The 12,399-nt window shown below is 44.4% G+C and overlaps 1 protein-coding gene across 1 annotated transcript in view; it reads right to left on the reverse strand.

The window, feature by feature from the left end:
* The window catches only part of VWDE (von Willebrand factor D and EGF domains), a 59,620-nt gene extending 47,505 nt beyond the window's left edge, over nucleotides 1-12,115 (reverse strand). Inside the window, exons 1-2 of the mRNA XM_039522953.1 lie at nucleotides 12,020-12,115; nucleotides 666-850 (exon numbers count right to left, since the gene is read on the reverse strand). Of these exons, the coding sequence (XP_039378887.1) occupies nucleotides 666-850; nucleotides 12,020-12,101 (267 nt within the window). The 5' untranslated portion in view covers nucleotides 12,102-12,115. The remainder of the gene's footprint in view (nucleotides 1-665; nucleotides 851-12,019) is intronic.
* Between the last annotated feature and the right edge of the window lie 284 nt (nucleotides 12,116-12,399).

A 12,399-nucleotide genomic window follows, 5' to 3' on the forward strand; every position in this document is an offset into this window, starting at 1 on the left:
GAGCATCTGTCAGTAACTTAAGGATAAAAACATTACAGAGATGTTGTAATCATCCCAAAACCAAGCATTGCAAACCTAGGAAATTCAGAGTTAAGGATAACTCTTGTATCTGATGTGATTTTTAGGTGTCAGAGACAAACTAATCTTAACTCTTTCTCATTTACATTAGCTTTATTAGATCAACATTTTATGACTAATATCTCCTCCTAAAGTGTACATTTTAAAATCAGCCCACTAAGAGGGGAATCAAGGGGCTAAAATCATGTATACTGCTTTGAATATTTTTAAGTAAACCACTAGCCTTACATTTGTGTTTAAAAACCTTAATATCCCTGAATAGACTAGCATCAGGAAAGCCAGCTTAGTAGTGGCTGTAAATTTCAGCTGGTTAAATGCTACAAAAATTAATTTAATTTGTTCTCCCTGCTGTTCTGTTCTTGGACAGAGGTACATTAATGATGCGATGTCCTTGTAGTTGTGAGTCTCCTACTCTAGCCTGCTTGGCATTGAACAAGCTTTCAGCTAGCTAGATTATGACTTCACCTTTCTGTCCTATTAATAAGTATTCTTAATTATTTTCCATTTGATAGGTACCTATCCTATTATGAACATTTTAAGAAAAATCATGTGTTATGTCTCAAAAACAAAATCAGGTGTACCAATACCTCCACACACTTGGTTGGCATCTCAGCTGGTTTATCAAATATTAGAAAGCGGTACCATCCTGGTGTTAGTGAATGGTCACATATGAGATCTTGAATAGCTGATTGCTGCAGTTGTGATGAATCAAAATCAACACTCCGGTAAGGACTCTGAAGGATCTGATGTCCACCAGGGTAACATTCAAGAGCTGTGGAAACAAATATAAGATAATATTTAAGATATAATCTGTCTGTCGAATATTATTATAGAAGGTTTTAAATCTTCTTAACTCGAAAACATGAAAATGCTACAATATTGCTAGCCAAATTGTATTGCACTCGGGGCCTTATCCATTGGTTTTTGGGTTGGCAAAAAAAGAGGAACAATTAAACATGAAGATATGAAGAAATCTTTATGTGTGAAGGATGAGAACAGTGTGGTGACTAACCCTAAAGTGGTATGGAAAGAATATTTTCAAAGGCTGTTAAATGAGAAGAGAGAGTTGCTAGTGTATGTAACCCTGACAATTATGAGGAAGCCTCGAAAGGTATTGATTTCTGTAGAGCCAGAAGAAGCCCTGAATAAGATGAAGAATGGTAAAGCAACTGCTGAAGATAACTATTGATACGATCAAGACCGTTGGAGATATTGGAGTAAAATGGCTTCATAGATTACTATATGTTTGCTGGGATCAAGCTAGGATACCACATGACTTGAGAATGGAATTGATTGTGCCTCTTTGCAAGAGTAAGGAGATACAAACATCAATTGGGGCATCACCCTGTTAAGTCAGCCTCTGAAAGTCACTGAGAGAGCTCTGGAGGCAAGGTTAAGGTGCAAGGTAGAGGAAAATATAGGAGAGGAGCAATATGGCCTTAGAAAGGGAAGAAGTACGACAGATGCAATATTTGCAATGAGAGAGATGTTTGAAAGAATGATAAACAAAGAGTGTAACTGCTATATAGCATATATTGATGTTGAGAAAGTATATGATTTGGTTCCATGGGAGCAGGTCTTTGGACTATTGAAATGGATGGGAGGGAGGTGTCATGAAGAGGAGAGAAGCTGTACTGAGGGTCAACAACTAAGGTACTAACAATACAGGGAATTTCAGAAAATTCTGAGGTGACAAGATTGAGACTGTGACGGGTTGGATCACAGAAACCCTCTTGGAAGCTGCAACCTGATGTGCAAAGACTACTTCTACCCCTAATTTCCCTGCCAGCTCAGGACTCCAGCACCCTGTCTTGCTGAGCCAGATACACCCATCTACTCCAACAAAGACCCAGAGTCTGAATTACTTACCCCAAAGCTGCAGGTTTACCTGAAAGCAGCTCACAGAAGTGTTCCTGTCTTTAACACTCAGATGCCCAACTCCCAATGGGGTCTAAACCCAAATAAATCTGTTTTACCCTGTATAAAGCTTTTACAGGGTAAACTCATAAATTGTTCGCCCTCTATAACACTGATAGAGAGATATGCACAGTTGTTTGCTCCCCCAGGTATTACTACATACTCTGAGTTAACTTATAAGTAAAAAGTGATTTTATTAAATATAGAAAGTAGGATTTAAGTGGTTCCAAGTAGTAACAGACAGAACAAAGTAAGTCACCAAGCAAAATAAAATAAAATATGCAAATCTATGTCTAATCAAACTGAATACAGATAAGATCCTCATCAGTTCCAGAATGCTCCCTTTTACAGACTAATCTCCTTTTATCCTGGGTACAGCAATCACTCACACCCCTTGCAGTCACTGTCTTTTGTTCCAGTTTCTTCCAAGTGTCCTGGGGGGTGGAGATCCTCTCTCTTTAGCCAGCTGAAGACAAAATGGAGGAGTCTCCCAGGGGTTTAAATAGACTTTCTCTTGTGGTTGGAGACCCCCTCCTCACTCCTATGCAAAGTCCAGCTCCAAGATGGAGTTCTGGAGTCACCTGGGCAAGTCACATGTCCATGCATGACTCACAGTCTTTACAGGCAGAAGCCATTGTCCACATGGTATCTTGTATGTCTCCAGGAAGACTTCTTATGTGGATTGGAGCATCCCAAGATGCATTGTTCCCCAAGTGCTTCCTGATTGGGTATTTAACCTTGCAAATTCCTTCCTAAAGAAGCTGACCAAATGCCTCACAAAGCTTACTTAGAAATCTAGCAAGTATACAGCCAATATTCTTAACCTCAAGTACAACATGATATATGTGTACAAATAGGATGAATAGATATAATAGACCATAACCTTTACAGAGATATGTTACATGGTACAGGCAGCACAAAACATATTCCAGTTTGAAGATAAACACAAAGAAAACTGAAGTTATGCAAGTAGGGAAGGTGGAAGAAGAGTTGTTGATTGACGTTTCCAGACACAAGTTGAATCAAAGGAAAGAACTGTGTACTTGGGAAGTACATTTTATGCCATCAGGGAGAGATCTGGAGAACTGAAAAGAAGAATCCAATGTGAATGGATGGAAGTAAAAAACATGACAAGTGTACTCTGGGACCAATAACAAACTGAAAGGAAAAGTGTATGCTGTGTGTATTTATCTCTGCCTGCTCTATGGTTTGGAAACTGTGGATGTTATGGAGATGGAAGAAAAGAAGATACAGGTAGCTGAAAATAATAGACTGAGGAGAATGGCAGGCAAGTGGAGGGTATGGAAGAAATTAGAGGGAAGATGAACTTGGAACTCTCAATGACAGATAGGCTAAAGAGCGCATGTCTTAGGTGGTGTGGTCATGTGATAAGAATGGGAAAAGAACAATCAGCAAAGAAAGCATGGGAGGAAGAGAACAGCAAGAAAGGATGTGGAAGGCCAAGAATAAGATGGAAAGACTCTGTCAAGAGATATTTGAAGAGAAAAGGACTGAAACTCCAAGAGGAATTGTGGGCAACTCCAACCCAGTGTGAACAGGAAAAGGAGTTGAGAAATGAAGTGAAGTGAGGCCTGATCTATAGCCCATAAAAATCAATGGGAGTATTTCAATTATCTTCAATGGGCTTTGGATCAGGTCCCAAAACTCTGGTCTCATTAGTGCCAAATTAAGTTATAGTTGTCAAATACAGTAAGGGTCTGTTTTCACTACAAAATTAATCATGTGTTAGCACAATTCTTTGCCATGATTAATGGTATCTGTGTTATAATGGCTGTTTTCTTACCTTTGTAGACAGCAAACATGATTTGATAACTATGTTAGTCTTTAAGCCTAGCTCAAAGAATTATGGAGTTATGTAAATACTGCAAAAAATACTTTTGCTCAAGGTTTTAACTTCATAATTCATTTGTTGTATATGAAACCTTTTAATTTTAAATAGGAGAAGATGGTCAAGAATATAATAGGAAAGTCAAAATCTTACTCCAAAAGGACTAAGGACTCTCCAAAGGTCTCAGGCACACAATCTATCATTTCACAGTGTGGTCAACTGAAACTGACATACAACAGCCAGAAACCCGTATATGATGAGCAAAATTACTCCAAAGGGAACTGGAGATCTACATGTAAAAATTGCACAAGAACACCATATATATGCAGGCAATTACCACAACTGGGTGTAGAAATGGGTAGGCATTTAATTACATACACAAAAGGCTATCTGACTCACACACTGAATTGTAGCAAGTGTAAATATAACTGTGCATGCACAGGCATGGATATATTTTTGCACGCCTAAGTGATGTTCTAGCCTCAGAGTCTTAAAACTGCAGTTACTAAAACCAATGAAAGGCACTCCACAAGCTAAATGTGAAGGAAATTTTAACCAAAGCTTTTAAAAAGGTGGAAACTTTTCTAGGAAATAAAACAATAAAAGCTTTGAGCTTCTGATCTTGAGACATTGGGACGTCTTTGCTGATCTATTAAAGGTAAGAAGGTTCTTGTTGATGGAATTTCTACAGATAAAACCATATATAATAAATCTGTGAATGGCTGCTCTTTCTTAAGAAAGGAAGCTAGATCGTGAAAATATCTTAACTTCAAAAAAATTAAAACTATATTGCTTATTAAAAATACCAGATTGATACTGCCAGCAATAGACAGTCTCTGTCTACCCACAGAAGAGGTAAAGAATCATCTTTAGGAGTGGTGCAGACTGCCTTTTGTGAAACTACTAAAAAGGGCACCAGTTGGTGCCAATTGTTAAGGTGTTTCTTATTATATGGATTCATACATTTAATCTTAACACTCACCATACTAGAACCATAAGTCAAGCAGAACTATAAACCAAGCAAATGGAGTGGAGCTGATCCAACATTTGAATACTAGCAGTGTGAACCACAACTGTTTCTTCAGTTTGTGTATCTTTATCTGTTGAATCTTTATTTGCAAGCTGTATGATGCAATTAGCTCATATTGATATATATATATATTCTATGTGAGATATATAGGATAAAATAATGTATCCATTTAATTCACTCTGGCATTGGTAATACAAGTTTTTCATATCACTGTTTTGATAAATGTACTTGTGAGTAAGCTTCCCAAATCACACAATCCTCTCTTTCTAATGCAGAATATGTCCCAGTGAAACAAAAGATCTCATCTCTTTCAAGCAGAATATAAGGATCCTACAGTCTTCCAAAGCCTGGTGATTTAATCTGTTATGCCTTTAGGCAACTCAAGCAGATAACAATAGCTTTATCTTCCATCATCTAAGTGCAGATGGAAGTGGATGTGATGGACTATGTCACTACTGTGGTTTTTTTTTTTTTTTTTTGCACTGCTTGCAATAGCCTGTAGGCTAGTCATGTCCATACAAGATGACCTTACTGAGAATTTATCCTTCATAGGAATTTGAGGGAAACCCTTATGAGAATCAAAGGTCAGTCATATATATTATTCAAATGTTCCCTAACCAGGCTTCAGTGTAAGTAGCTCATGAACCATTATCAGAATTTTCATTCTGTCTTCTATCTTTTATGTTTTCTTCTACCTACACAATGTGGCAGTGCCTTCAGTGGTTCCCTTTCTGTAACTGAATCTCTTCTCTAACAAATAGTACTAATTATCTTCTCCATGACTAAGTATAATGTTTGAGTCAAATTACATATCAGACAAACTTTTCATTTTACTGAAATCTTAATCTGATATGTGTATATCATATTGATTATGCATATCATTTCTACCTCTTGGCATAGTGTCAGAGTAATTATAAACTTTTTCCGATCAAAAGGTCATAGGATCATTAATCCTAAAATAAAGATCAGATAACAATGGAGATTTTAACTTAGTTCACAACATTATGCATATGTTTTTTTAATGTGACCCAGCTATTCACATCTACAACTTTTTGCTGTCTTTGGAAATATGCTAACTTTTCCGTATCTCTCGTTTTGAAATATTATGTTGCATGTTATAACATCTGGTTGCATTTTTCCTTGCTTTTGCCCACTCCACAATACAGCTGCAAATGACTGTCATGATCAGGGATATTAACTAGCTGTTCTTTGTGTGTGCAATGTTTGTGTTGTATAACTGGATACTCTAGGAATCAATTTTTTGTTTTTAAATTGCACATTGTGAACAACTGTCTTCTGTATTCACTATGCCTGAAATTCACCTTTGTAACAGGCTGACATAAGGCTTATGCTTTAAAAACTAGGGCTGCTTGAAATATTTCAATAACACTTTTAATGGAAAATTGGCTTTTTTCAATTAAACAAATGTGTTAGTGAAAAGTGCTTTCTGATGAAAATGTTGAGTTTTTATTGAAAAAAATTGGCCGAAAGCTGGAAAATTTGGGGGCTTTGGCTCAAAGTTTTCCATTTTTTCAATGAAAAGTCAAAATTTTCAGTGGGAATTTTTTTTTCTGGACAGCTACTAAAGATCCACTTAAGACTTCTACATATGGCTTACACAGTCATGCATAGCCTAGCGCTGAACCTTTGCCTAGGAGTTGGTTTCACCCTAAAGACTTTTAAACTAATGGTGAGATTTTCAAAAGCACTCAGCCCATACAACCTTAATTCTGCCCCCTTCTGCTCACGCATTATGGTACCCCTCTTAATTATATAATCACATCCTTTTTTTATTCCACAGGACCCCTGTCTAATTCAGTACACAGGATGGATGGTGCTCATTGAATGGATATTTATTCAGTAGTTGGCTGTTTTTTATCCTCATTATTCAATGTGTGGGTTCAAACCTTATTTACTTCATGTCATCCAAACCCTGCACTGAATATAAACTTATTCATTGTCTCATGGAATTTTCTATATCAATGAGCTCCATAGAAACAATAGCAGTAATTGCATGGGCAACTTCACTTCTGGCATTTTCTGTCTTTGAGTGTTTGACTTTGCAACATTAACATTCTTTTAACACAGGGATTAAGGCCTTGTGTATATAATTTCCTAATTTCAGAAAACTGAAAAAACAGAAATTCCACCATGCGTCATGAGCAGGATTGGAACCTTTAGAGACACAGCACAGACCTCAGCCACTGGAACTAGCAAATCAACTGATAACAATAGTAGGCTGTATTCTCTATGTGGAACAGTCACTAGAAGGTAGGGTGACCATATTTCCCAACTAGAAAATGGGACACCACCAGCCACTTGACTGAGCACTAGAAACTCAAACTCTCCTATTTTGTCTAGCTTCTATAGCACATATTTTCTGATGAAAAACAGTACAGTGAGACTCATGGGAAAATATGCAAATATTTGCTGGAATTTGAGTTTCTCTTTCATATTCAATGCGCATTTCCCCAAACACCTGCACACTTTCCCATGCATCCACACCACTATTTAAGAGAAGGCTCTGAGCTTCAAGGAAGATTCCGTTTCAGTATTGATTCTCATTGTTTCTCAGTTTTAATATTTATTCTAACATTTTCTTCAGGATTGCCACACTTCCTGTGCCAAGGCTTACTCATTATGGACTCAATCCTGCAAGGTGCTGAGCACTCTGGCACTAGGGTGACCAGAGGTCCCGATTTTATTGGGACTGTCCCGATATTTGCTTGTTTGTCCCGCATCCCGACCAATGTTAGGTCGGGACACTGGACAAACAAGCAAAGGCTCCGGAGCCCAAAGGGCTCGCGCCCTCCCCTGCCCTGACTCCGCCCCCTCCTTCCCCCATTGGATCCTTCCCCAAATCCTCGCCCCCATCCCCGCCCCCTCACTGCCCCATTGTCTCCCTCCCAAAATCCCCGCCTCTTTCCAAGCATGCCATGCCCAGGAGACTCAGTAGAGTGTGGGGCCGGGGTGAGTGTGAGTCTGGCCTGGCCCCGAGCAGGCAGGACTCGGTACCTGGAGGGAGAGTAGGGGGGCGGCCCGTGGGGCTAGGTGGCGGCTGTTCTCCCCACCTGGGCAGGGAACTCGGGAGCAGCCGCTGCTGCAGCTCCCACTGCTGCGGGGGGAGGAAGTGGCTAAGCACGTGGCGCTCGGCGGCTGCGGCTTTGGTGCCCGGGCCCAAACCCCCCGAGCCCGGGCCTGCTGCGGGGCAGCGCACACGCTGCGCCTAGCCCCTGGCCAGTCGTGTCTGGGCTGGCTGCCCAGCTGGTGCAATCCCGTGGCGGAGGCATCGGCAGCCCAGTCCCGTTCGTTCCCCTGCAGGACCCGAGCGGGATGCGGGGGGCTGGGGCCTGCTGCCCCCACTCCGAGGCCGCCCGCAGGATTGCACCAGCTGGGCAGCCAGCCCAGACGCGAGTGGCCAGGGGCTGGGTATGCGCAGCGTGCGCGCTGGGTCCCCGCAGCAGGCCCGGGCTCGGGGGGTTCGTGGGCGCCAGAGCCGCAGCTGCCGAGCTTGGCCAGCGGCCGCTTCCTCCCCCCGCGGCAGTGGGAGCTGCAGCAGCGGCTGCTTCCGAGTCCTGCTGCCCAGGTGGGGAGAACAGCCGCTGCCTGGCCCCGCAGGCCACCCCGTACTCTCCCTCCAGATACTGCGCCCGAGTCCTGCCTGCTCGGGGCCAGGCTGGACTCACACTCACCCCGGCCCCGTGCTCCCCTGAGTCTCCCGGGCCTCCCTCCAGCGCTTGCGGAGGGAGGAGGAATCGGGGGTGGGGGATTTTTTTTTTTTGCTCTGCCGCCATTTTTCCCCCTCTGCCCCCGCCCCCCCCCGCGTCCTGATATTTGACCTGGGTGATCTGGTCACCCTACTCTGGCACTGATCCAGGAAAGTGCTTACAACTGTGCTTCACTTTAAGAACAAGTAGTCCCATTGACTATCCTAATAGCTGTGATATATAAATAGAACTGTTACAGAGCCTTTATCCATAGCAGCCCTGTTAGGCAATGGAGATGAAATAATACATATTTCCATAAAATTACTCTTTCAACAAACTAGAAGTGAGATATACAAAAATAGCTACTGCAATAGTTTTAATTATGAATTAAAATGTTACAGATGTTAGAACTCTTGCAGCCTATCATGTTCATAACTTAAATTTTTAACATTCTTAAACTTTTATATAAGACACTTAAAGATGTGGAAACATGTTAACATAATACAGTATAATGGTTCAGCATATAACATACTATTCTAACAATTCTTTATGTGGATTTTCCCCAAAAGAATACTTATAGGGAAAATAACAAATATTTAAGACATCTTATAACTCACAACAATCCTTAACTCTTGGTTTTGCAGAGGTCTCAGGTCAGGGTGTGACAATACATACTATATGTGCTGCAATATTTAAAGATAATAGGGCATGTTTAAGAAAAGAATGGAGAGAAGTTAAGAATGTTAAACAATTTTAAATTGTGCATTTCTTTTCTAGATGTTGATTGTAACAGCAAAGTAGTACTGAAAAAGAATTTTTCAGAATTTTTCTCCTTCATTAAAAATTCCCTCTTCCACTAAAGTTAGTTATATACAGGGGCGGCTCTAGGAATCCCGCCGCCCCAAGCAGGGCGGCGCGCCGCGGGGCGCGCTCTGGCGGTCGCTGGTCCGGCGGCTCCGGGAGACCTCTTGCAGACGTGCCTGCAGAGGTTCCGCTGGTCCCGCAGCTCCGGTGGAGCATCTGCTGGCATGCCTGCGGGAGGTCCACCCGAGCCGCGGGACCAGCGAACCCTCCGCAGTCATGCCTGCGGGAGGTCCACTGGTCCCGCGGCTCCGGTGGACCTCCTGCAGGCATGACTGCAGAAGGTCTGCCCGAGCCGCCTGCCGCCCTGCCGGCAAAATGCCGCCCCAAGCGCGCGCTTGGCGCGCTGGGGTCTGGAGCCGGCCCTGGTTATATACAACTACCAGACTTGAAAGCGAATATACATTAAGTGGAAACAAAGGAGAAGAGGGGGGACATTACTGACTGGAGTCTTCATGATTTGGAGTGCATGGCTCCCGCTGGAGACTGGTAAAATAGCATTTTTACTAAGGGTCTGAAACCCTGCTGAAGTTAATGAGAGGCTTTATATTAGAATCAAGTCGCATTGGATCAGGCTCTTAATGTATATATGTGCCTGAAGAAACCATGGTGTATTAGGGTGGGCTCCTGCCCTGAAGGGGTAAAAACAGCCCTAGGAGGGGCTGTGGCTGGAGAAAGCAGCTTTTAGGTTGGGCTGATTGGGGGAAGTGGCTGCAGCCTGCAGCTGGGGCCACACCCCAAACACACAACTGGCCCTATAAAGGCAGAGAAGCCAGGGGCAGATAGAGGCTTCCTCTGACTGTAGAGTGAGATAGGCCTGGCTGCAGGGAGCTAGACCCAAGGTACCTGGGTGAAGCAAGGCTGGGGCAAGGCAGAGGAGCTGGGGAGCTCTAGCCTGGAAAGCCCCAGGCTACAGCCTAGCATTGGGCTAACAGGTACTGGGGATTGCAGAGGGCAGCCCAGGGGTAAGACAAGGCAGCAGGTCCAAACCCAACCTTGCCAGTGATGAGTAGGCTGATACTGCAGTCTGCCCCAGGGCATGGAGCTAGACAATGACTGGCAGTAGCCATATACTGAAGCAAGGTGGGGATAAAGAGTGGGGGTTCCCTGGGAAGGGGAGACCCTGAGAGAAAGGGGTTACAGCCAGGGGGCAGCACCCCATGTAAAAGGGCACTGGGTCCAGGGAGGGATATGGGGACCAGAGGACAGGCAGATCACTGGCCTGCAGAGGGTGCTCTGGAGCTGGAATTGAGCTAATTCCCAGGAGGCACCAGCAGGAGGCACCGCAGGGGTGAGTCTGCTCGTCTACACATGGCTAATGGGTCAGTTAGGCTCTGCCTACACTACAGACCTTACAGTGGCACAGCTGTACTGCTGCAGCTATGCCATTGTAAGATTTCCCATGTAGATGCTCTATACTGGCAGGAAAAAGCTCTCCTGCCGGCATAATTAAACCACAAGCAGCATCCTCTATGTTAGAGGGAAAGCATCTCCTGCTGACACAGCACTGTCCACACCAGCGCTTTTGTCGGTGAAACTTTTGTCAGTCAGAGGTGTGTTGTTTTTTTTTCACACCTCTGACCAAAGTTTTACTGACGAGTGCTAGTGTAAACAAAGCCTTGGGCATTATTGTAGTCTGAAAATCTACTTGAGTTAAACAGTATTTTTCCCCAACACCTTGGTCAGCTTTATTGCAACAGTCAGTGCTTATGCTGCCATGACGAAAGAAAGCTAATGGCTATCACACTTAAATTATTTAATAATACCCTTTAAGTGAAAGGAACATTTGGCTATTCCTCATAAATAGTCACCATTTTAGGACAATACATGCAACTAAAATAATTTAGATGAACTAACTTTGGTGCTTCTGGATGGATTCAGTCATATGAAGGTGAAGACAAAGGTACACTCCACTAAATATACTACATTAATTTCATCAAAGCCCAAGTGTGACTCCGATATTGAAGCCACTGAAGTGGATAAGGAGAAGCATCCTCTCCCATTAGACATAAGCCCACCTGGCTCTAGCAGAGTAGTTCATTTCCCAACATTGGAGACATAACCCCCCCCCCCCACACACACACACCCAAGGAAGAACAGGAGCAAGTACCTGCCGCCCCTGAACCTGCTGAACAAAGCAGAAGCTGGGTGTTCCTGGCAAAACCTGGCTTTCAGAAAGACAATTGGCAGAAGTCATGTGGGGGGGGGGTGTTAAAATTTCTGGACAAAGGGAGGGAGAAGACTAAGCAATTGCTTAGGGCCCTGTTCAGCTCAAGAGTCCTCCACTCTCGGTTTTTATGTGTTGAGGGGGGGCAAATGTTCCTGCTTAGGGCCCCCTCTGGGCAAACAGCTAATGGTACAAGGGACAAGCAGCGGGGTGGAGGGGCACAGGCCTGGGGGGATTCAGGGTGGGTTTGTGTCTCCCCCCCTCCCCTTTAAGCTGGTCCCAGTCTGTCCATAACTTTGGAGTCTCTGCTTCGGGGATAGCTCCAAGGCTGCTCAGAAGCCCCCCCGCCCATATATCTTACTTCACACACACCCAGCACCCGCTGCACCCACACACACGCCACCCCTTACCTTGCTGGCAGGGCGCTGCCTTCAAGCCCAGCAGCACCAGCCCAAGCCAGAGGGGCCAGGCTCGCAGCGCCGGGAGTTGCATTGCCCAGAGGGCGGCTGCCCTGCTCTCGGAGGGGTGCTGGGGGCTTCCTCCCTTCAGTGCCCCGCAGCCTCCAGCAGAGCAGCCTGGCCCCGCTTTGACTCTGTGCCTGCGCCTGGCGGGGCGGGGGATGCTGGCGCGAAGGTGCCTCCCGAGGCAAAGGCACCGCGAGCCACCCCGGTCCCGGGACAGCCCCACGAGCCCGCTCCCGCAGGCGGCTCCCGGGAAGCAGAACAGCAGCAGCAGCCGGAGCTGGCGCGAAGCGGAGCTGGGAGGGGAGCGAGCTGCGGTCGGCAGGGAC

This window comes from Mauremys reevesii, linkage group 2 (assembly GCF_016161935.1).
Source record: "Mauremys reevesii isolate NIE-2019 linkage group 2, ASM1616193v1, whole genome shotgun sequence".
Lineage (NCBI taxonomy): Eukaryota > Metazoa > Chordata > Testudines > Geoemydidae > Mauremys > Mauremys reevesii.